This window comes from Corvus kubaryi, unplaced genomic scaffold, assembly GCF_017639235.1.
Source record: "Corvus kubaryi isolate FWS band 111438036 unplaced genomic scaffold, C.kubaryi_AGA036_p1.0 37398, whole genome shotgun sequence".
In the NCBI taxonomy this organism is placed as follows: Eukaryota; Metazoa; Chordata; class Aves; order Passeriformes; family Corvidae; genus Corvus; species Corvus kubaryi.
The window spans coordinates 16,590,692-16,616,142 of record NW_024581137.1 but is presented as its reverse complement, the minus strand read 5'-3'; the positions used below and the strand labels follow the sequence as shown (position 1 = coordinate 16,616,142).

Below are 25,451 nucleotides of genomic sequence, written 5' to 3'. Positions count from 1 at the left end.
ATTCATGCATTACGACTATCATCTCCCACAGAGAGAATTGTGATGGCCCAATTGTCACTGTGCTTTAGCAGCGGGTTCAGCTACCCCCAGGCACACCAAAAGGCTTATCTCAAAAGTGGAGCAAGCAAGGATGGACACCCAGCTGTGGGGGAACCTGTGCCATAAATCCGTGCATCACATTCCATCAGCAGGTACTACCAGCCTGCACAAGTCGCCCTGGCTGGGACCAGCACCCTGTTGAGTTGAGATGCAATACACCTACGCAAGGAGCATCTCCTGCCTGGAGAGTGAACTCCTTTCATTTTCCCCCACATCCTCCACATAACCTTGGTGAAATGCACTTGTTTTTACTCAGAGCACCCACAGCTCCACTCCCCAACTAGCGTAGGGGGAGAGGTGTAAAATCACACTTTCCCCACAGCAGACTTACCCCGTACACTATCCAAAACCACATGGCTCATCTGTACTCCTGTCCTCATCTCACTTTACATTTAGCACAAGGGCTGCAGCTGCCCAGCTGCCACCAGTCCAGGCAGGAATATTTGGAGTGGCAATGCAGCCAGCCAGGTGTCTCACACCCACAGCTACCTGCTGCAGGTGACCTGACTCGGAGAGCTGCAGCCATTCTCCCAGGAGAAAGTTTCCAGGTGGTTGGCATCACAGTAGGTGATGAGAAAGGACTGTTTGCCCGCTGCCATCTTTGCCCCATGTTCCTTTTCTTTTTTTCCTTCTGAAACCACCCATGAGTGTCCCTACCTCCTGACCTGGCAGCTCTAACTTCGGCTAACCTTGAAGGCCATCATGTCTGCTGAAGATCAACAGAGGCTGCACTAACCTCTAGCGACCCCTGCAAAACAACAGCTACATCAGTTCTCTTCTACTGAGACCTTCCCTGGCCAGATGGATACAAGCCTGTCACATCACTGCCTGTGGGACAGGTGAAGAGTGAGAGGGACTCAGAGGAGCCAGAGGGTGGCCCAGAGGGTCTGCATTCCCACCTGCAGGACTGCAGACAGGTGAGATGCCAAGCTGCTTTTCTGGCTGTGACTCTATACCATGCATTGCTTTTCCATCCTCTGCTCCAGCTCGGACTGCAGCACAGAGATACAGAAGCTCTGTCCCACAGCAATGCCTCTTTCACCAATACTTAAAAAAAAAAAAAAAAATCACCTGGAAGTGTGAGGAAAACTGTGCTTCAAAAGATTTATTACATATATTTGTACATATTTTACATGAATGGAATGTTAAACATACAACCTAAAAATCAATAAAAAAATATTTTCATTCGTGATTATGTACTGGCAAACCACTGAAAAGAGTACCTTAGAACAACTTAAGTCAACTTGCAATCATACTGCTCAATTACAAAAAAAGAAAAAACCAACAAAACAAAAAAAGGTGTTCCATTTACATTAGACATTGCAAATTACATTCCGATTTCTGCTCCGGGTTATGAAGGAAGGTATCTTGGCCATTACCACTGCACATACAGGTGGCATTTCAGAAGCTAGCATGGACTTCCCTCTAACTCACTGTGGGCAATGTTAGCTCTGTAGGAAGAGGCATATAAAAAAAGAGAGTACACATTCTGCTCTCTACCAGCAGGTATCTGCCAAAGAATAGGAAGAGGCAGAATGAGATTTGTAATCAAGGGATAAGGTTAACACTGGATCACCACTCATTCAGTGCCACACTGCAGCTCTTAAAATTTGTTACAAGTAGTTTTTAAGTAGTTCATTAAAGCATCCCCTCTACAGCTAGGCTACCTCCCTTCTTCCTTGAACATTATAGTGCTTTGGCAAAATCAGCTAAGGGAGAATTCTTCACTGTATGGTAATGAATATTCCAGCTTCATCTTAATATATACATGAGCACAGAATGAAGCTTTGATGTCTCTTCCTCCTAGAATTTCACACCTTGAGAGCTTGTGACCAGTCATGTTGAGAAGTGTTTACTATGAAATACAACAAATCAGCAATAAAAGGGACAGATTTGAAGGAAAACAAGAGGAACAGGATTCAGCAACAGATTATGTTCTTGCAACGTCAGGTTACTTACACTTGAAACTCTGCCAAAATCAAGCAAATCCTATTTATCGTTGCAAAATCTTTGCCAAAGCACACCCAAGGGCAAAAGTCTCTCAAACAAACACACAGATTAAAAGCTGCCAGAAAGATCAGTGAGTGGCCTGGCTGCCTTCTTCCTCTTGTACACTGGCAACTTATTAGATCCAAGACAGAATCAAGTCCAGCCTTTTTCAGATGCAGGATATTCCTACAGTGGTTTACCTCAGCAAGTCTTCAACAACTAATAATGCCCCACAGTGAGGTCATTTTACAGCTTATCCTATCATCAGCTCTGATGTACTAATTGAGACATGACTTTACGGAACACAAGTAGGCTGGGAAGCCAGCCTACAATTGTGGAGTAAGATAATCAAATGTAATTTGAGAATATGGACTGGGTTGGTTTTTTTAACCCCCAAGAGGCTAAAACATCTCCAACTTGAGTTTAGAAGCAGGTTAACTTGTGTAGAGAAACAGAAACATCACAAATTGTCCATTCAGGAAACAAATCCTGGACATAGTTCTGTCGTGAATTTCTCACTCAGAGTGTTTTGAATGACAAAAAGTTAAGTGGTAGGAGCTGCATAAAAAAACCCCACGTTTGGCTAGATTGTAGGAAACCCATAACTAGCCTTCTCTTCCAGTTACAACTTCTTACATCACTTTTGGTGATGCCCATGGAAAGTGTATCTATATGGGAATATGGCCTAACATATATCACATCTTCAGCTAGGAGGAGAAGAAATTGATACTAAAATGACTTTTAAGCTTGGAAGGGTGGAAAGTGAATCATCAAATATAGCACTCATCAAAAAAAGAGATAATCCTCCACTGGCAAAGGTGAGCTGGAAGATCCCATAGTAGTACTCCTGCACTCCCAGGCATGTGGTAGTCTCTCAGCAGGAAACTCCCAACTGCATAGCAGAAATTAGTAGGTACAACACAACAATACCAAATTTGCACACAAATACTCTCTTTCAATACGGGAAAGTGGCTAAAAGCCACAGAAACTCAAGAGAGATCCCTGCCTGTATCATACCCAACATGTTTTGCCATCATTTACAAAGAGAATAGTAACATTCAAGTGCCAAGTTCCTTGCTTTTGGTGGAGCACAGAAGAAATGGAGCAAGTTTCTAAAGCCCTCAATCAGAAAAGGCAGCACACTAAAAGCATTCTTAAGCACATCTCATGTATTAGATATATCCCTCCAGAAACACCAAAGATCCACATTTCTGAATAAAAATGATTTTTCCTATATTTGCTGAGATTTCAGTCTCCTGAGAGTCCATTTAACCAGCTCTCCAGCCTTCCAGCAAGGCTTAATTAAAAAGCCAGTGCTCCTAAAACTAAGAAGTAGGATAAATGTATAAATCTTGAGATTCAGTCATAAACCCACTTTACATCATAAGGGGGGAAGCAGGGAAAAAACCAAGGTCACAGGTATCCACCCACGTTTTTGTACATTGCCTACATGTCTTCCATTCCAAAATACCCCAATACACTTACCCTTGATTATGACAGCTAATTTGACTACAAATAAGACCTGTTTTCGGCTTTATCCCTCCCAAAAATAAAATACCAATAATTTGTGGTGTGCTTCATATTTTTGCTTTTACATCCCACTGAACTCTTTGTGGAATGTACACACTGAAAGAAAATGAGCTACCTCCTTGCAACGGGAAGCATTATTATAGATATACTGATTTATAAGAGCCAGGACAAAGGGTGCCCTGTGCTGACAGCAGTGTTGACTCTCTTGTTATTGTACAGGGTATGGTTGTATACAATCCAACTCACAGCCGCCTCCACTATGAACTTCAAAACACGAGTTGCTACTGAAGAGACATGGGTATGTTACAAGTTCAGAAAAATCACACATTTCAAGACAGTGCCAAATGTACTCTTCCCCTGCTGGCAAGCAGCATGTTTATGGCAGACCTGAGTATGGGAATTATTTCACACCCTTACATACTTAGGGAAGATATAGGCCAGATGACAGAAAATACTCTGAAACAGCACAGAACTGGCAATCTCAAGGTATTTACAGGCAAAGAAGCATATCGCACCAAAATTGAAGTTATTGCTTCTTGTGGACAAGTGTGGTGTTCCTTGTTCGAGACACGGGACTTGTTTGGTGTTTATTTTTCCCTTCTGAAGCACAATGAGTCGCCACCCCTGTGAGGACATTTTCAAAATGAAGGTGTTGTCTGTGACTAGAGCTGTGCCTACAGCATGGTCATTAACAGCTGATGGTGACAGAAAGCTTACCTAGGCGAGTTTCCACAGGTGTTCTCAAACCCAAGCATCACTCTCATGCTTCCAAGGGTCATTCCAGGCTTAGTCTATGTTACAGATTTTGATACAAAAAAACCTCCTGTAGTCTTTCAGAAGAGATTTATGGGTACCAAGAAGGTCAAACTGACCTTGTACCAGTTCCTCAAATAGTCCAAGGCATTGCTACTCTACTGTGCTGATGGAAGCAGCGATGGACTCTTGCCTGCAAAAGCATCACCAGTGTGATGGCTGGTGATCTGCTTTTCCAACACTGTTCCTAAATGTGGGGTAACAGTCCTAACTGCTGGGTCTTTAAATCAGCTACTTCCATCTGAATACAGAAAATTAAGGTTTGTGAGGAAACAGTAAGTGTACTAGAAGTATGAACTACCAAAACTGAGCTCAAGTCATAAACAGATTTATGTTTGCAGTATGTACCTGCTTAACCCCCAAGCCAAAGGCTATCTATGACCTCAGAGCACAGGACATCAAAACACTGACCTACCCCCTTTACATGACTACAGGTGAGTTTCTGTAGGCATGAAGCCAACAGTAACCATTAAATCAATGCAAATGGAAAAGTTTTACTTTCAGAAGATATCAGGAGTTTAAAACATTGGGAAAATGGGCCTGCAGGCAACACCACTATTTGAGTATTACAGGTGCTGTAATTCCTCATCCCCTCCCTCCCTCCCCCAAGATAATACAAGGCAACACAAATATTCTCATTGAAAAAGGACTCTGTACAGGGAATGACTGTACATCTAATGTGACTACAGAATCGAATGCGTGACAAAATGATTCTGCTCCCACTGAAAAAGAGAATTCAACAGGGCTCCAGAGTTACAGGTTCAGCTGAAACCAGTTGATGCAAGCCCAAAAGAGTAGAAACTGCACTGGCAATTACAACAATTATCTGGTTTGGACTCCTTTAGATTTGCAGCGTAACAAAGGCATTTTACAGAGCAACATTCAGGAGAAAATGTTATCCAGGGAAGAGCTGCTCTTCAAGCAAGATGGGAGAGTTTAGGAACATGAACTGCATTTGTTCTCCAGATAGCAGCAGTTGCTCCTGTTCTTTGCCCTTTTTGATATTAATCACAGCAGCAACAGAGACAAATGTGTCTTTAAAAAAAAAAAAAACAGAATTATTTATGTACAAGAAAATCATCTGAAGTGTTGTGCAACTTATTTTAACTATTGAAACTCACTAAGAATGCTGTTGCTAATAAATATTCATAAACTCTTCCCTGTGTTGTGAAATTCAGAAACTACTACGCTTAATTCTCAATATAAAAAGTATGCCTCTAAACCCTGATATCTGTTCCAGTTTACTGTCTTTTTATTCCCCCCTATCTTTTAAAAAAAAACCTATTTATTCTAACTGTGATACTTTGAGGGAACTAATATTTATCCACAGTTTTACTCGGTGTACCCACCCAGAGACATCCTGTGTTTTGTGGAGCTCTGGTTATACCAATATAATACAGTAAAATAATAATAAATTAAACAAATGTAGATGCATTAAAAAAAAAAAAAAAGGAAAGAAAAAACCCAAACAAAACAAAAACCCACACTGTCAAATGCTGGTCTCCACATGAAGACACCAAGGGTTTAGATGCAAAGTACTACAGATCCTGCCACCAAAAAAACATTTAAACAAGGAAACATGAACTTGCGCACGTTCAAAAAATTAAACACAAATCCCACCTTGATGTTATCTTGCCCATGCCTATAAAAAGCTCTCACTGTTCCTACATTTGCAGTTATTCATTTACACCTCAGGAGGCAGCCTGGAGATGAGAGTAGTACAATAAAATAATTACCTGAAACATCTTTAAAAAAATACCCGTTAAACAAATTACCTTAACTGGCAGCACTTAAAATTGGTAATTCTTTTCTTTTCTTTTTCCTATTTTAAAAAAAGTTGCATAGCTGTAAGATTTTGCTTTGCTGCATTTCTTTCTGTCGATTTTACTCACAAGCAGTAAAAGAGACATTTTAGTTACTTAAATAGCAATACAATGTGCAGATTTCAACTATCTCTATAGCTTGATCAATATAAATTAGTTACCTGTCTTGGTTTTACTCTTTGGACTGCATTGTGACAAAGGTTTAGTTACAAAACTTTGAAATACAGTATTCCTACGCAGAGCGGTTTATGTTTTCTGTTCTTGAAAAAAGTGAAGAACATAAAACAGGGTGTGAATTCAGTAAATTAAGGTCACACTGTTAGATTTTATTTAGTTTGCCATTTACTGTTCTTCAGCCAATGAGAAGGTGAAAACGCTCCCACTCAAATCTGGGGCCGTCCTCCTGCAAGGATCTCAGATAGCACGTATCGAACGTCTCCGCTTCCTCTGGAGGCAGTAGGAAACATGTCCAATAACTCGCTTCTTCACAGAACCAGAAGTTAGGCTGAAATTAGGAACTTTGGCCTTCGATACAAAATAGTGTCAGTAATGTCTGTGGGGAGTCGATTGTTACAGGATGTGCAGCATTTTCAAAATCCCTGTGTGTCCTTTGCATGAGTGTTTGGTATACCGAGCACTACTGGCAAGTAACGGTGTCTGCAATGCTTTCTCTATGTCACTGTCCATCTTTGCCTTTTTCAGCCACAAAGAACTCTAAGTCTCAAGCCAGGCACGCTGTGTTCAGCACGGGAACCTCACATCTCCTATGTTTTCTGATCAGTGGAAGCAGCTGTTGGAAAAGCAGAAGACAAAACACCATCATTTCAGCACAGAAACCACTCAAACAGCATGAGCACAACCACTGTGTTTTCCTTCCCCTTTTTCCTAAGCCCCCAGTCATCACCATCCCTGCTGTGAAAAAGGCAAATAGAATTTAACATGAGGCTGGACAGCCATGAGCATGTACAGAGACAGAGGTGCTCATGAACAGCATGCAGGCTTTCTGCCACAACCAGAGATTGGGGGCACTATAGGGCATGTGTTTGTTTATTCACTTTGGGTAACTCTGCCCCGAGGTTAAAACAATTATCCCCATAGCAGGATATCTTCCTTGAGGGTTTCGTTGCTACCCCTACAACACAGACACATGAAGCAATGTGAAACAAATGCACAAATAAATGCTAGTGATGAATACTTCAGATTTTTTTTTTTTAATTTCCCTCTGAACAACAAACCCAAACTCTTAGCTACCAGACAGAATTTCAGATATCTCTATTTCTCTAAAAAATATGATGATTGTTGATATGCTTTGCAATGCTTAGGGGCAGTAGTTTAATGTAAGATAAAGTTTCTGAGTTAGTCAACTAAAGAATAAAACTATCCTTTAGCTTTTAACACAGACTGCAGATCTGCAATCATTAACATACAACATAAGCTGGAAAAATGTGAACTTCTGTGAGATGGGATGGATAGAAACATGTCAATATTTTTTATTTATTTATATGCTTTAAACATTCTGGAATGCATTAACATGAAAGCAGTTTTGAAAATACCTAGCTTCAACTTTCTCATATGATTCCAAAAGCTTTCTGTCAGAAATACATGCCAGTACTCATGGAACAATCCAAAATTACACAATTGTATTATTTTAATTTTCTTTCATTTCTATGGAAAAATGCTCTTAAAAAGTTAGTGCTAAAGCTTTCTTGTCACTGACCTGCCACTTTCCAGTTTTAGTACTGGAAAGACCATGCCATGTAAGGATGTAGAAACCTTTTGCCTACATTGCAATATGTATCAATGCTTACTGATTAATATTGTAGTTCTGAGACACAGTAGCAAATTCACAAATAAAAAAATAGTATGGTTATTTCAGATAATCAAGATATTTATTGTTGTGACATATATAAACATTACCTAAAAATATGAATCTTGTCTTAATCTGATGGATGCTCAGGGCAAGATCTATTTACTTCAAACCATTCATCTATGCAGCTGTTGGATACAAGACAAAAAATGAAAACAATTGACATGAATATCAGTAGCATTTAGCAGTAGGATACGAATATAAATTAGTTTCTCAATTTCAACGACTAGTAGAATTTTATATTATACAAAGAAGTGTTTGCATACACACACATCACTGGAAAAATTAATAACCCTAAACCACAGTAATACTTAGGTATTAAACACTGTTGAAACCCCGAATTTCTTAAGTGTTAAAATTTTCTAAGGAAGCATTTTACAAATTACAGATTTTATACACAAGTTAATTCACTACTAACATTTTCATCTTGATTATATCATTCATTGACATTTTACTTTCTGTAAAGTACAGACACTTACGAAAACAAAATATGAAACAGGTTTAAAAAGCATTGCCCCCTCTCCCTGCCCAACTCTATTAGCATTTGAGAAAACTTGAGCCCACATGACCTAAGCTCCTCAGCCATAATGCACACTCCTTCCCCATCCAGGTGAATTTGCAAGAATGAGAAGATCGTAGCAGGGAAAATTAACTTCAAATACATTTGGGGGAGATGCAGAAAGATGTCATCTAAAAAATATCTTCCAAGTTGCTGCTGCTGTTTCTTCGTTGTTTGTTTTTAAATGCAAAAAGCAACTAAGTTTAAGCACTTCTTTAATCACCCCTTAAGAAGAGTTACCCCGTAAATGCAACCTGAAATTGTATATCCATCCTACGGAATACTTGCCCTTTATGATATATGCAGAGGCAAGGCAGCCGTGCTATAGTATCTCCTTGCTGCAGCTCTTCCAGGCATATTGCACACTCCCCAGCATCTTTACTCAGCACATCCTCTGAGGAAAGAGCACAAAGTGAAATGGTTAAAAATCAGACTACTACAAGCAAAAGGTTCTTTATTCAGAACATCAAGGGCAGCTACAGAAGAAGGTATTTTTTGTTCTGCAGAACGGTGAGGATCAGTGACACACCAGCTGACTTAAGATTCATGATGAACCCATGCTCAGTCTTCAATATGGAAATTAAGTTCAAGCCTGAATGTAACATTTCTCTGGACAAGGCACTGTAAGTAACAAGGTAAAGTTCTTCCTAACGTCTAAACACTAGGCCGGCATTTGCTTTTTCTACTCTCCTACTCATTTCTCTTCTATACATCTGGCTTCATTTGACCAGCACTGCTGGTACTCATATTTCACACCTTCAACCTCTTCTCACCATGCTAGCATGTTCTACATCCCATCCATGTTTTTCTCAGTGTAAAGTATGCAACTGTTTACTGTAGGAATGTGAGATTTCCATGAAGGAAAGATCATTGCTGTATGGCTCCAATGACTCCTGGAGACACTGGATTTTTTGCAGTATTACCAAGTCCCAGAACAAAGGAGGAAAAAGTAAGTTACTAGGAATGCAAAAGAATTGGCCTTCACTAAGAAGTTTCTGGGAAAACATATTATTTTTAATAAAAACCTTCTCTCTTGGACACTTCTCTTAGCCAGAATGTGGGATGCAGAATTCAGTCTTAGCATGAAGCAAAACAGAAGATCACATAAGTCCCTGTTTGCCAGATGCAGATTAGAAGTTCCAGTTAGACACAACCTCACAGAGACCACAGGGCACTCCCAACAAGAGACCATGTAGCAATCAAACTGGCAGATCAGAAAGGTGCACACTTGGCAAAGTGAAGCCCACGTGCTCAAGTTTCCATGGTTTCATGGGAAAAGCTTCCCTTTCTTTGCCAAAAGGCACCTGAAGTGATTGCTTATGGAGAGTACCTTTTGCAGCTCTACGCAAAACCAGCAGCTCTATGCTGTTCTCTCCAGTGGCTCCAATACTCAACCCACTGGCATTCCAAACACAGAGAATGACAGACAACTACAAAGCTACCATGGCAGCAAAAAAGTAAAAGGAAATCAGGTCTACATTGTTTCCACTGAATGACAGCCAGCTCTCTTGCAGGTGCCTGAGTTTCTAAAGCAGTGCTTATTTCAGTCTCCACTATATCCATTGGTTATACTAAAAATACTGTGTAATGCCACATGTGGAGCAGCTTCATGAAGATGTGAAAAATATCTAACATGAAGTGTACTCCTATAAAGAAAAATACTCAAAACAAAATAATAAACTACATCCACCACAACAAAGAAAATTTTAAAAATGTATTTTACACACGGTAACATTATTGGGGGGGGGGGGGTGTCATATTAAAAAACTCCTGTTGTTCTATCAGAAGCTGTAAGCTTCTCAGAACATTAGACAGACTAAAGAGACAAGGTAATTTAAAACAATACAAAAGATTCTAAGAATTCTTACCTGTCAACTTGCCCAGAAGAGAGTGCTAAGGATAAATACTTCCTTGAGGTTGGATTTGTTGTTTGGGTTTTTTTTAAATAAAAAGTGATTCTAATATCTGACACCAGGAGGCAAACACTCTCCAGACATTGTCCCGCTACAGAGATATCAATCTTTGCCTGACACTCTCAGACTTTACCCTCCTAGACCACCTCTCTGCACAACTTTACAAGAACTCCTGTGAGCAGTTGTCCTGGGTTGCAGTGTATTCTATTACCATCCCCATCAGCTGTTAAAATCAGGTGGGGCAGTGTTTCCTTGCCTCCTTCCCCCCAGACTATCTTGCTGTTAATTGCCCATCATTGTCCTGCCGCCTGACTCAGAGATAACTCCCTCCGGACTATCTTCTGTTAATGAGCCTAATCAACACTCTGCCTCATGACTCGTTACCCCATTGTGAGATGCTCCACCCAGAGGGAGGAACCAAGCATCCCATCGTGGATATAAGCTGAGGCTGAACACCAGAGACACCGGGCTTCCCACTGGATTTCCAGAGGACAGGAGCTACACAGCCACCACTGGACTTCCAGAGGAAGAGCAGACTGTTTCACTACAGGATCACTGCTTCAGAGGACTGCAGCCACCATTCTACCAGACTGCTACCACCACCCTGCCTAACAGGGTGTCAGGTTGTACCTTGACTCTGTCAGTTTGACAGTGTTTTCTTTTACCTTTTTTTCCTCCTTTTCTTTAATTTCCATTAAATTGTTATTCTGACTTGGTGCCTCCCACTGGTTTGTTTTCAAACTAGCACAGCAGTTTTCTTCTCACAGTTAGGCTGTAGGAAGTAGCACCATTAATAATTCGAGCATGTATCATACATACATATGGAGCATACTTAATAAAAGTAATTTTTTCCATGGTTTCCCTTTATCAGATCTGTAACTGCTACCCAAACCAAAATGGAACTAAGATATCTCTAGTGAATTAAATCCCAGTCTCACTCCCTCAAGCACTCTCAAGAGGGAAGCATTTAGTCAAGCTTTGATAAGAGAAATTAAAAAGCTGTCCGATAAAAATACAGTTTATAAAAGAAAGCATTCCTGTGAACGGCTTTCCCATCATTCTCTATTGTACATGTCTGGCTTATCCTGCACACCCCAGACTGCACAATGCTTGGGTCTGAACTCCCACTGAGCAATTTAACAAGGTTCTGCACCTTTTGGCTAATGTTAGGGCATGATGCCAATTTAAACATTTGTATCTCCCACCAGCCCTGGCATGTCTGACACTCCTTTTATTTCCCCTCCGGTATTCCTGTACTCTTCCTCTTGCCACTACTGGCCCTACTACACAAGTCCCCAGCAAACAGCTTGCTGCCTCCCTGGCTTCACCCCAGGTTTTCCAACTGGGATGAGCCACCAGGCACACAATGGGCTTTGCCTAGTCATGCCAGAGGGAGCTGGTGCGAATGACGGCTGGCACAGCCTGGACCTTAGAAACATGGTGCAGTTCTGCCACCCCTGCAGAAGAGGTTATGTTAACAGGTCTCAATGCTCCTCTTCCTCTGGAATACTGAGGAATCAGCATTCCCTACTTGTGTTAACCTCATGAATCTTACCTAAGGCTCTTAGATGTAAATACTGAAGGAATGAGTACAAAAAAAAACAACTGCTGTAAATGCCCATGTGTAATTTGCACATTAACATACTCCAAGCCCGTATAATTAAGCTCATAATTAATTACACATGTAGAGCGATGACAGAAAAACCAAATCTTCCACAGACTTATGACACCTTGGATCCAACTACCTTTTGACCATTTTAGGTGATTCAGATCATCAGACTCAGACAAAGAAAAAGGGGTCAATAATCCCGTTAGACCGGGATCCGGTCAGAATTTGTTCTGTACTTGTTTTATACAGCACTCAGCTACACCAACACTGGCTTGTATCAGATGGAAGTCAGTTTAAGGGCCATTTAACAATGACTTTTAAACATATCTGTTACAGAAAAATCTGTGTATCATTTTGCACAGAACCACTGCAGTCTGAAGAGGTTTTTTGTTTCCATCTTTTCCTGCAGCAGTGATTCAGCAGATACATTTTTTATAATTTTTCCCTTAAAAAATGCAAACAAGCAACAAAACACACAAACCAAAAGAAAGAGTAAAGCAGCTTAAAACTTCATCCATGTTATGATTAAGACATTTATGTCAGTCTATTACCTAAATGAAAGTGGGAAGAGGAAATAGACCACATTTTTCCATTTCACCCACATGTGGGTACATACACAAATACCACGCCCCCACATCCACGTGCACTGCACCAAACAGGACGTAAATACTCCTCCACCTTCCCAGCTACTTGAACAAATACTCACTAGCCAAAGATTGGTGTCAAAGATGAAATCTTGCAAAAGAGCATAGTATATCCCTCTTGAGTCTGCTCAAGTACTTTTTCCTCTTCTCCTCTATCCCTGGTTACTACTGTTTTAGCTTCTGGTTGTCAGTAATTTTTCCTCCTAAACTTCTGCTTTTATCTTTACTGGAAAATAAATTCTAATCCATTTCTGCATTTATAGCAAAATAGGTAGTAGAAGATTAAAAACAGGCACCCTCGCAATCTTGCACATACTTTACCATTTAAAAGCTTTTCCTAGAACTTTCAAAAATACATCCAATAATTATGAAAGCCACTAACTCAGCCATGATTAGGATTATAGGCAATATCCGTGATTAAAGTGCCTTTAAACTGAGGACTGCAAAAGCACATGCACTGCATACCTTCTGGATAAGGTAATTAAAATCTGTGCTGCTACTTTTTGGTTTTCCTTTTAAAACACAGGCAGATATAGCCCTAGGCTCAAGAAACCAGAAATCACGAATCATGGAGATGTCAATGTATTTTGGGAGATACCACTTTATAGCTGCAGTATTTTACTTTTCTCTGGGCGTTCACTGGAAACAGAGCACCAAGTTAGAAACACCTTGACCCAATTCAGTATGACAACTTTCCAAAATGTCTGTATTTTTTCTAAAATTTAAGACCTTAAATGTCTGTCGAAGCTGCCACCACAACTAGCTTACTAGTGAAGGACACCACAAAGGTCAACCCTTTTGGGAACACAATTGAAACTTAATTGAAACATACCTTTTGAACAGTATCGTATCAGCACTAAAATTGGTAAAAAGACAGCCATTAAAAAATATTAATTTAATTTTATTAAATAGTACATAATTATCATGTATCTGCTACACATCCATTTAATTTTGAAGCTGATGGCTAAAAACTGCCTTAGTAAAGTACTAGAGACTGTCTTTGCTTGTTTTCACATGGAGTATGTAGAGTTCTAGACATCTAGAAGCCAATACATTTGTTCACATGTATAGCATTAATTCATCCATATTGCAGAATTTATTCTATATTTTTACTGCTATCACCTTAGCTGACACCACAAGGAGTCAAGAAGGAGCTACATGTTTCCACCGGTATCTTACTATTCAGCAGCCAGCAAGCATGTGGGTATGCGATCACACACTTATTAAATGCTACTGACTTGATTTACTAAATCTTCGTGGCTTCTGTCACATCCGTTTTTCTCCCCCTCCATTTCTTTCTGGTTGTTTCTTACTATGCTTTCTTCCTCTTCACACTTATTTTCCCTAAAATGTGTTCTCTCTAGACCTGTATTTTCTACCCCTCCTCCCGCCCTCCATCATCTCATTTAGTTTTCTGTTGCAAAACAGGCACTAGAGGAAGGATGGAGAGAAATATTATTAACTACCTGATACAAATAATATGGACAGCCTTCTTATATGGGGTTAATATCCTTGGGAGAAGCAGACACTAGAATGGAAGGAAAACCATCATGCAGGATGTGCTTCTCTTATGCAGCTCAGCGATTATCTTTGCAAACTGGTATTGACTGCAAGCAAAACCTGTCTTTCCCAGTCCACCCTAAGCACTAGGAGAGCCAGCAGTTTCTTCGACCTTCCAGCTGTTTTTCAGTACTCTGGCTGCCACAAGAGGAATACCCTTGATTCTCTACAGATCATTCCTGGATGACCAGGTCAGCCATCTGCTGCTGCTCAAAAGTTGAGGCAGAAAGGCACTCTGAAGGAGAGCTGATTCTTTAGTGCTCAGAGCTCTCAACAGCAGGAGGAACATCATTCAGTTGTCACTGCAGATGCTTATTGTTCCACTCAGCTTGCACAGCTACAGGGTCAGTCAGCAGATTGAGAAAGGCACAGCTGAAGCCATTAGCTTAGCTCCCCTATGAAGATTGCACCTTCACAGCCAGAAGTGAAACTTCCACTGCCCTCAGCAGGGAACCTTCTGAAGAAGCAGTGGGTTCCTGATTAGAAACATTTCATGTTGCTCTAATATAAGCCACCTCCTCTGGATCAGATGTAAAAGGGAAGATATTTAACATCCAATGTTCTAACTTGTACCACAGCTAAGCAGTTTTCAGGACTCACAACACCATAACGTTGAGCAGGTGGGAATTCAGTATTTAGCTCCCCTGAATAACTTCAATCCAAATTCCCTTTTATGCTGCTGAAAAAAAACAATATCGCTGTGCTAATCAAACAAGCACAGGTTGCAACTTTTTGTGCATACAATAACCCCAAACACCACTGCACGACTCATGTGGTAACACCTAGAACTTAAGCAATCCAAAAATACCTTCCCAGCCACAATACACAAAAGCTAAACCTCTCTAAAGCAAGCTAACAAGCTACAACAAATGTGGCACTTCATCAAATACTGACAAAGTGCTTGATGAATTGCCGGGTTGGGGGATGTTGTGATGTTTGACATCTCACTCTTCACCCCTTCCAACACGGCAGCCCATTACAATTTCCTAGTCAAAGTCCAAGCATCATCCTTGTTTTCCCCTTCCCTCTCATGTTGCTCAGTGTTGGTCCAGGTCTGAGATAGCTACATACAAACAAATACCCATCATGAAAGACTTCCTGCACAAACATTCTACAGTCTTTGGTGCTCCCTCTTCTCAAAACACAAAAGTGAAGGGGAGGGAGCACACAAAACAAAGGGAAAGAAATATTTGCAGAATAAGGCCTAAGTGGCAACACTTGTATAGCAACACTAGGCTAAGATAGAAGAAATGTCATTGTTTCTTAGCTAACCCACATTTGAAGAACTGGATTTAAATTTTTGTAGGACGTTCTGAGCTTAGTAAATTCTGAGAAATAGCTAGATGCTTCCTGTTCAGACAGATAACAATCGGGCCTATAGTAGTGAAAAAATACTTCTGGTTAGATAAAGATAAAAACTGAAATAGTAGTGATAGAAATACATTTTAGGGAGCAGGTGTAAAAAAAGCCTGTGTTGTGTAGTCATAGTCTACCTAAACAGAATTGTGTCCAGGTAGCTAATTAATATAGAAGGCAGAAGCATTTGCACATTGAGGAAAAACAGCTCTTTTGTGGAGAGACTTAGCTTCAGCAACTACAAGGGAAACCTAGCTGGAGCTGTATGACACAGGGTGCCAATACAAGTTATGGTTCTGAAAAAAGGAATTAAATCCCAAGTATAAATAACACAGCTTTAATACAATGTCCAATTAAGGTATCTTGCTTGCAGACAAAGTCAAGTTTGCACCTCAGGGCTCCCACTGAAAAGCGAGGCTTTGTAAAAAAGGCCAAATAGAGAAATAAAGCTCCTCACTTCGAAGCATCAACATTCCTGTGCTATCGTGATCAGTGTACCAGCTTTCTCAGTCCATATTTATACTTCTGGCAGAAAGTGTTGGGGTGAAATAGGTATTTATACTAGATAAATTCTATCAGCCCAACTGGACATGAAATGTCTTGTCCTCCTATCTTGAAATTTATTGCCAGTGACTGCACCTTTCCACAGTAATTCAAGATTTGCTCTCAATACAATTATCTGATTGACTCTAAAACTTCTGCTTAAGTCTTTCCAATGTCTGTTTAATCAGTCTGCTTGCAGTTTAAGATGCCTTTGGACATTAAATCATCTCAAGGTAGCTAAATAACTTTCTTCTGTTGCACTGACTTCTAAAGGCAAGTTCTATTCACCCCATTTGTACCATGTCTTTAAATTGTCAAATTTTAGCCTAGGTATGGGCCAAAGAGCTGCACCTGTTCATAAATGAACCACAAATAAACAGTCTTGTCCTCCAGAACATGATGTAGACTTTTTGCCAGACTCACCCATCTTGTACTAAATCCCCGCTTCAAGTGAACTGACATATATTTGTTTTTTGAATGACCCAAGAGGTACCTTGAAGAGTCTTCCTTGGCATGCTGTGTTTTGTCCCAAGGCTTACCCTGCTCCTGTCAGAAACGCTGCTTCTGGGAGATAATACTTCTAACTATTGTCTTCTCAGGAATCGATTGGGTGAAAAAGTATTGAATGCAGCCGTAGAAAACTTGTGCCCCACTGTGAAATCCCACCATGAACGGTGTAGCCCAGCACATGCTGCCTGAAACAAAGCTGCTCATTGCAACACATGGAATAAGGAAGCTGCCTGCAGGCTGTTTTCTTGGTTTTTCATCAGTATTACATGAACTCTCAGGGTATCGGGTGTTAATCTTGAATGTCAGGAGTTAAAAGCAGCATGTAAAGGGGGCAAACCCACGAGAAACAAAATAGCAGCAAAACAAGATACCTTAGGAAACAGCATAAAGAAAGAATCACTTGGGGAATACATCCTCCTTGGCTCCCATCAGGTAAGAATGATTTACACTTCTCAAGGCTGAGTTTACCATCAAAAAGGTTCTTACACCACAAGTATGCTACAAAAGGAGGAGTGGTTGATTAAATGGCCAGAGGCAACCAGCACGTATTGCTGACAGAGTCTGCTGCATTTAGAGAGGATTGTTTCTTACAGGGAGCTGGAGATAGAGCTGGGATGAAGGAAACTTATAGAAACAGGCAAGAAAGAACAAAAGTGTGGGATCCATGCATGCAGATCTTCTATTGTTTTTCTTTGTTCAGGAGTAAAACAAAGCAAAATATTTAAGTGCTACTTATATGCACCCACCAATCCATATCAGCACTAAGAGACTGAAATGGTAGATGAAAAATCAATTTAGGCCTGTTAAAAACTTGGGTCTGCAATCCAGAAATCCAGTTCAAAGGTGGGTGAACCATAGTTTCTGCTTAAGCAACAGGCAGGGTCACCAAGAAGGGTACACTCAAGAAAAATGAGAGAGACCCGAATTCCAGCTTGTCTTGCATAGCAGATAACTTCTTTACCAAAGGTAAAGAAACAAAACCCAAAGCCAAACAAACAGCAACCAAAACCCACCAAAAAAACAACCACCCAACTAACTAATCAAAACAACAAAAAAATCCCAACCCCACCACAACCAGCCAGGCATATAACCCCAAGAACATTTATCTATAGAAGCTTCTTCTGGTAGTAAATCACCTGGGTATCTGAGTTAATGATTTCATGAAGAAAAACTACCACTGTGGTCAGGAGAAGGGTAAAGATTTCCTTCCAAATACAGTGCAGAGACAGGTCTCTTCAATAGCTTTACCATCATAAGGAAGACTTCACTCAGATGCTGTAAGTCTGTTAAAATGAGCAACTTTTCCAAATCAAGACTGGATGCTATCACCAACAATGTTCTTAAAAACTTGGCAGGTAAGGCAGAGCACAGATGTGGCAGAGGAAACAACAGAAGATGACTGTCTGATGAAGCTGAAAGAAAGATCTAAGTTGGATAAGATCTCAAAGGTGCAGGATGTTGATATGGCTGTTCAAAAAGATCCCCACAGAGTTTAGGAAATCCCTTTTGCTTTGTCAGCTTTTTAAAGTGACTGAATTTATTTTATCCCCAACCCAAAAGGAGACCAAAAACATTGCAGAGAAGAGTTTTCCAAATGGCAAATCTTCAACCGTTCACCATCACTGAAACTATGGCCAGAAGCCAGAGTTGCTTTGCAAAGATTTTCAAATAAGAAGTTTCGTTCTTCATGGTCTGCAATAAACTAGGAGTGTGATGGGGACACACTGGCCTAATGAAATCTGTGCAAACTCTCACCTGACAGAAGGCAGATAAAACAAGTGCATTAGAAAACTTCACAGAAGGGAAGGGTAGGGCAGGAAGTGTCCCCAAACAGAGTCAGAGAGACAGAATGAAGAGAAGCAGCACAGATGAAGTTGTCTATCCTATTAGTCTGGGCAATGTGGGTTACTTTAATGGTGACTCGTTTTGAAGTTGGATGAAGGATTTGATTCCATGTTTTGTTCACTTTGTCCTATTCCAGGCTTCCTACAGGTGCCCTGAGCACAATGAGTTTTGCCAAGTCTTTTTTCCAGTCTTTTAACATTGGCCAAGTAACTGACTCATTGCAAGCTTGCAGAGGAGTTTGGTTTGATCTGACGCAAAATGAGTGCATAGGGAGATGACATGAAAGATGAAACTCTGAGCCTAAGGTAAAACAGGAGGAGGGGAAAAAAAGCAGGTGTGTGTGACTAAGACACTATTCTTAGGGAAGATACGATGCATTACCAAGCAACACACAATGAAAACACTGGTGCCAAAACTCAGTGTGCATAAAGGCTGGCTTACTAACCCCAGTGCCAGGTGCTAGGCCTAGAGGTACTTTTCCCAGCAGGCTCCAGATCAGCCTTCTCCAGATTAACACAATGTCTGGTGTTAACGTGCATACATGGGACAAGGATATAAATCACTGCATAATTTTTACTTGTCTGTCTTTTCTGTTCACAGCAGACAGGCTGCTTTTTACAAGCTATTCCTCTTTTAAATGCAATTATCCTTGTGATATAGATGGAATGCAAAACATGTCTGAATGCAAAAGGTTCTGATAGCATCAGATATTGAGTCAGAGTTTCCAAAGTTATCTCCATTTTTCTACTCTACACTAACCCATTATCCAGTATTATAATTTATTGCAGCAAGCATAGAGATACAGTATTTCTGGTGCTAACAGGTACCTACAGGTTATTACTATCCCAGTGAGATACTGAGTATGTAGGTATTGAATTGCAAGAGGAGGAAAAAAAACCCAAACAAAAAACCAAACCACCAATAAACCCTCCTTTACATTTTAAAGCAACTAAGTGAAATAAAAAAGCACAATTTCAACAGTATTCAGCAATCATGATCATTCATGAACAGTAACACAAAAAGATTAACATGGATGGTATGTTTAAAAAACCAAAAGTCCCCAAAGACAGTTCTCCAGTATTTGTTCCAAGTTACATGCCCACAATCTGGCAGTATATTTCTACAGCCATATTAAAGTTTTATTTTTCTCTTCATTTTTTTCAATTTAGAGGCTACCAAAACTATTGAACACCACTATGACATCATTTCAGCTAATAAAGCCATAGATTAAAATAGACTTCCTTGGAACTAGGGAGAAAAAAAACCCCTAAGTGTTAACCAAACTATTCCTTCCTCCATCTCTTCGTTCCAAACCAATAAACATTATTTATGGGCTAAAAATTAACAGTGAATACTACATTCTTGCTTAGCTACACAGGGGCTATCAAATGTTTAACATTACACATGAATAGCATCTAATGAAACTACACACAAGGAAGGAGGGCATGAGGAACATAGTCAAAATGATGAAAATCGGATACAGCTTCAAATTACAGATAGCTGTTAGTGCTGGGTTAAAATGGAAGTTGAGGTTTTTATGAGGAAATTTTAACAAGGGTTCGTTAATATAGTTCAGCACTAAACACCAGTGAAGTTTCTCATGTTTCAGCTGTGTGTTAGAATTTGGGGTTATTTCTGAAGCTGAGCAAATCTGTAGCGACGTGAGACAAAGTTACACAAACTTCGGGGAGCAAGGAGGTTCTCCCAGGGAGGATACAATAGGCAAGTCTAGTATTTTGTACCTGTGTCAGTAGGTGTTTTACAGCTTGTTCTAGAATCACTGGATTTTGTTAAAAATACTAGAAACTGGTAATCTTTTCCCCTGTATAAGCAGTGATAATAATCTCCAGTTTAGAAGTGAGAGTACTCTATCACACTAGTAGTGTTCTCACCCAGCTTGTTTCTGAAGAGTTTGGCTTGTTTTATCACTGAAGTCCCCTACAAAAGCTGGACTGACTTCTTTTCTACATTGAATAGCTGAGTCTGCACCTTACAAGCACAAGACTATGTAAGTAATCACAGGGTAGCAGGTTTTAAAGCAAGATTTTAATCTTCAGAAAAAAATAAATTACAAATGACAATCCTTTCAAACTGAGCTGCCCTTGGGGCAGTTTCTGAGCCAGAAGGAGTGCCTCTTATTCCTTTATACTTCTTTAGGGGAAAAAAAAAAAAAAAAAAGAAAAAAAAAGAAGGAAAGTCCTGACCTGCAAATAATCTCTATTAGTTCCTGCAAAACAGTGCAGAATTTAGGGAAGGAAATACTATGAAAATCCTACATAGATCACTTGATCGCAGTGAGATGTAGTCTGGCATTTATTTTTTAAAACCCAATGAATTCCAGTAGTTTTATTTCAAAATCCAGCAAATGAAATCCATTTTCTATGAATAGAAAAGGGATATTTTCAAGGTTTTGTCTCCACAGGGCAACTAAGAAGAAAAAAAAAAAAAAAAAGAGCAGATTGCTGCTAGCAAATGAGTAAAATCTTAAGGGTTTAGAGGTATCAGCTTTAAAGACTGCAGAATTACCATACAAAGCTAGCAAAACTAGGAACGTTGTTTCCCCTGGAGCTAAGTTCCCAGCGGTCACAAGACTGCAGACGCGACGTTGCAGTTGCAGACGCGATTTATGACATCCTCTGAATGACCTCTCAGAGCTGAAGAGTGATTAAGTGCAAGGCATGGAAGGTAGCTCCTGTCTGCCCGCATCACGTGCTGCGGAGTCAGAGCCCAGCGAGCGGACAGAGCTGTCCCTGGGCTTTCTGCTGCAGGCGGCACTGCGCTGCCATTATGTAAGAGAGGCACAGTGACACACAGCGCAGGTATCGGGCCCCCTCCTCGCCTGAGCTGCGTCCCTCCTTGTGTCACCCGCAGATGCTCCTTGCAGCACTGGTTCACAGGTGTATGTGTCATTCTCCAGGAAAAAAATTGTCATTTGACTTCAGCAGCACTGTCAGTGCAACAGCAAGACAACAGCAGTATCTGAGGCTAAGGAGCAGCATATATGCGAAAGAAATAACTTGAGCTATTCAGCACATGAATGATCCCATTTTCTCTATTTCTTTCAGAAACAGGCTTGTTCTATAGCTGACAAAAGCTTTACTGTATTTATCCAGTGCTGCATATAAAATATTCCCACGGCACAGGTATGCATTTATATAAAGGCAATCCCAGTGTACTGAGAAAAAAAGTTGTCCTGTTCTCAAGAACTGAATTAAGTATGAGGTGACATTGCAGCTATTTTGGCTAGGAGTGATTTGCCGTGGCTTTGTCACAGCAAGCTCAGTCTAACAGATTTAGGCCTGGCTGAAGGGAAAGTGTGCAAAAAATACTTCTCCCCAAAGGCTTGTTAAAAGAGTAAGTCACATGCACAACAAATCAAAGTTTAAGATATTAATAGATGTGATCTCTGCATTGTGTCCTTCTCAGCAGGATCCAAGCATGTCGACTTTACTTCATTACAGAAGAAAGAAAATCCAGCATCATCTATTGAGCATTTCCGACCTGAACCATGAAAGTGAGCTGTCATAGCTTATCTACAAATCTATATCCCCCTTTCTCTTGCACGAAAAGTAAAATAATAAGCAATATTGATACCTCAACCACCACCACTACATCTCCAAGAATATATCTTGCTGAGATAAATGGGGCAGTCTGCAGTTCTGGGAATTGCTTCTCCAGACATTCCAAGTACTTCCCTGTCAGTTACACTATGTTCCCATTTGATGAGCTTTCTTCACAGCCACACCATTACAAACACACAGCTTAGTTTTCTGGCTCCATAGCAAAGGGCTGACAGTTTGTGGGTGTGGAGGAAAGATAAGAGACTGCAGCCTCTAAAAGTGCTGCAACGTCACACTGTAACAGACTGACCCAGTTCATCCAGGGACTGAGGCTGGAATGGGGTCACTGAAGCAGGTCCTACCTCCTCCCTTTAGGAGGCAGGCAGAGGCTGCACAAGTTGAACTAGACTGTGATTTTGTTTAGTGACATTCATCACCATTACTCTTTAAGATGAACAATCTCCCTTCCCAACAAACTTGAAGTGTAACAGGCTGCTTTTGCAGTGATGCTCTTCTGTGAGGTACCAAAAACTGTTGAAGGAGAGATTTGGGATGGCAGGAATACAGCTTTACTGAACAAACAGAGGAAGAAATTAAGTTTGCCACTGTTCCGCTCAGCAGTCTGGTTTGGACAAGTAGCTATTTTGGCCTAGACTGGTGAACATCAGTGAAAGTTCTTGTTCAAACATTATCAACAATTCTTAAAGGGAGAAAGTAAAAACCAGTCAATATATTTTAATCAAACATTACATCAAACACAATTTCTCTTCTTAATATGACAATTCCCTCCTGAAATTTGATAATGATTTGCAAGACAAGTTATGAAAAGTCTGAGCAGATATTATATTAATTCATAGAAGAACATCTGTGCAAACGTCTGAGATGAAAATTTTATTTACTATAATAATGTTCTACTGTCACCACGTTAAACAAAATCTCAAAGTCCAACAGCTCTTTATATTTTCAAGAACTACTGAAGAAAACAGTTTTATAGCATTAGGGAAACGGAATGAACCTCCTACTCTGGAGGATGTTCACGAATACAAAAGATCAAAAGAAAGAGTAAATACCACTATTTTAACTGCAAGCAGGGGATAACTGTCTTTTTACATGTTCTGTTAAACTACCTTTTAAAGTATGCTCTTCTGCCTCCCCAGCATCCCTGAGGACAGAGCACAGAACCACCTAGGGCAGAGTAAGAAGCTAGAAACTTTTAGCCAAGAATCTTGTTAAACTTTTAAAATGAAAGAATCAAGAAATTCTATGAAGAATTTTACACCTTGGATAAAGTGGAATGAAATAACTGATGTGCCTTAGCATTATTTTGTACTGCTCTGCTGAAAGTCTAGTCCTATTAAAGGATGAGGACAAGGAGGAAGGCTTAAGCTTTTCCAGGCAGACTGGCAAGATGCCCTTTTGCAAGGTCTTTCAGGGTATGATCTCAGGAACCCTGGCAGAGAAATTAACTTGAAATTAATAATTCTTTTCATTCCTTAAGTTTTGAGTGTATCAGTCAAAACAGTTGAGAGCACCAGCCCTGCTGGTGCACAGAAGTGACCAAGCAAACCAAGTCACTGCAGTGGGCAGAACTACCAGAATCATGCATTTTGGTGCTTCAAATATTAGGTTAATGTGCACGGTTTTTCTTTCCTTCTACTGAGCAATATGAACTCAAGTTCTGGCATAAGTATCTTGCCCCAAAGATGCTGAAACGGACAGCAATCAACAAAGGTTATAACTTGTGTTATTAAAAATTAGGTGAGCCCCATTCACAAAGAATGTTTCCAAAATATTTTTATTTAGTGCTTTAGGTGACTCATGCAAGTATTTAAGTCTCTACTCTGGATCAAAATGCATGTTATGGCTGTCATTTCGATGATGACAAGTCCTCTAGAAGGATTACTGCTTACACAGATTCCAACTCAAGATCCTGACACTTGCTCACATGCAAGTTGCAGCATGTGGCAGTCCCAGCAAGAAATGCTCTCCTCACAAGACAAAACTTAACCCAACCGCTCAAATCGATTTAGAACAAAGATCAGTGTGTTTAAGTCATTACAAAACCATTCTTTGCATCCTTGCTAATCTGAATCAATTGCACTGTCGTGGCCCAAGTCAATTTGAGATCGGCTCAGTTGGTCAGAGCATGGTGCGAAAACACCGAGGTCGTGGGTTCAATTTCTGTGTGGGTCGTGCACTTACAAGTTGGACTCAATGATCCTTGTGTGTTCCCTCCAACTCAGAATATCCTGTGATTCTCTGCATTTAGTTAGATGGCATCGGAACATTCCACTCTTCATGTCTGGTGGTAGACCAAACACCCGAGAAAACATTGCCAGGCAGGAAGAGCACATTGAGTTCCAATCCTGTTTTTCCTTCTGGTATACATACCTTAATTTTTAATATTCTGTCTGTAATAGTTTTCCACATGGTAATTCTCAATTTCAAAGAAATTGGATAAACTCTTAATATAAAATCATATCTATAATCCCTACTATCTGTGATGTCTGATCTCCTGCTGTTTTTTAATATGATAGGTCTAAAAAATTCACTTGCTGTAATTTAAAAAGAAAAACTACAAAGCCCTTACTTCAAGTGAGGAAAAAACCTTCAGCAGTTCATGCATGGGATGTCTCAACATGCTTCCTCTCTGAATTACACCAGTGAAAGCTTTTCTCCTTAAAATGAACCTGAGTAAATATGTTGGTCAAGAGTCAGACCCACTGCCATATGTGAATTAAATGCAGAGTGGTCTGAGCGAGAGCAGCACTGATGTCAAAGCAGCACCACCCCTGAGCAAGCAGCTTTGAGGAGATCAGCTTAGAAAGTTTCCAGTAGAACACCATTCCAACACAAAGTGCTGACTTGATGAAACCCAAAATATTCCACAGGAATGTGCTAATTCAGTCAAAACTTTTGAAAGAGGACAGGCTGGCTCGCCAAGCCAGCCAACCAGTCTAGTGAGATGACTGGCTCTCCCCAGCTCTCCAGGGTCACTGGCTTCCCCATCTGGCCAGGTGCCAGGCTGCTATCCCTGCCCTCTGAGGGGCCCTCTAATAATAATAAAAATAAGGGAGTCTTACGAAGTGTGCCGAGAAACAAACAAAGGATTTTAAAAATGAAAACCAGAATTATTTCAGAACCAACTGCAGGGTTTCATCAGAAGGAATTGGGTGCATTTGTTGTGAAGCATCTAAAGTCACAAATCTCTCCAGTGTCTCCTCAATTTTT

The 25,451-nt window shown here is 40.3% G+C and overlaps 1 protein-coding gene across 1 annotated transcript in view; it reads right to left on the bottom strand.

Annotated features, from left to right (window-relative positions):
• Nucleotides 1-1,189: 1,189 nt before the first annotated feature.
• The window catches only part of ZNRF2 (zinc and ring finger 2), a 60,141-nt gene continuing 35,879 nt past the window's right edge, over nucleotides 1,190-25,451 (bottom strand). The window contains exons 3-5 of the mRNA XM_042043286.1: nucleotides 8,969-9,074; nucleotides 8,172-8,249; nucleotides 1,190-7,044 (exon numbers count right to left, since the gene is read on the bottom strand). Of these exons, the coding sequence (XP_041899220.1) occupies nucleotides 8,192-8,249; nucleotides 8,969-9,074 (164 nt within the window). The 3' untranslated portion in view covers nucleotides 1,190-7,044; nucleotides 8,172-8,191. The remainder of the gene's footprint in view (nucleotides 7,045-8,171; nucleotides 8,250-8,968; nucleotides 9,075-25,451) is intronic.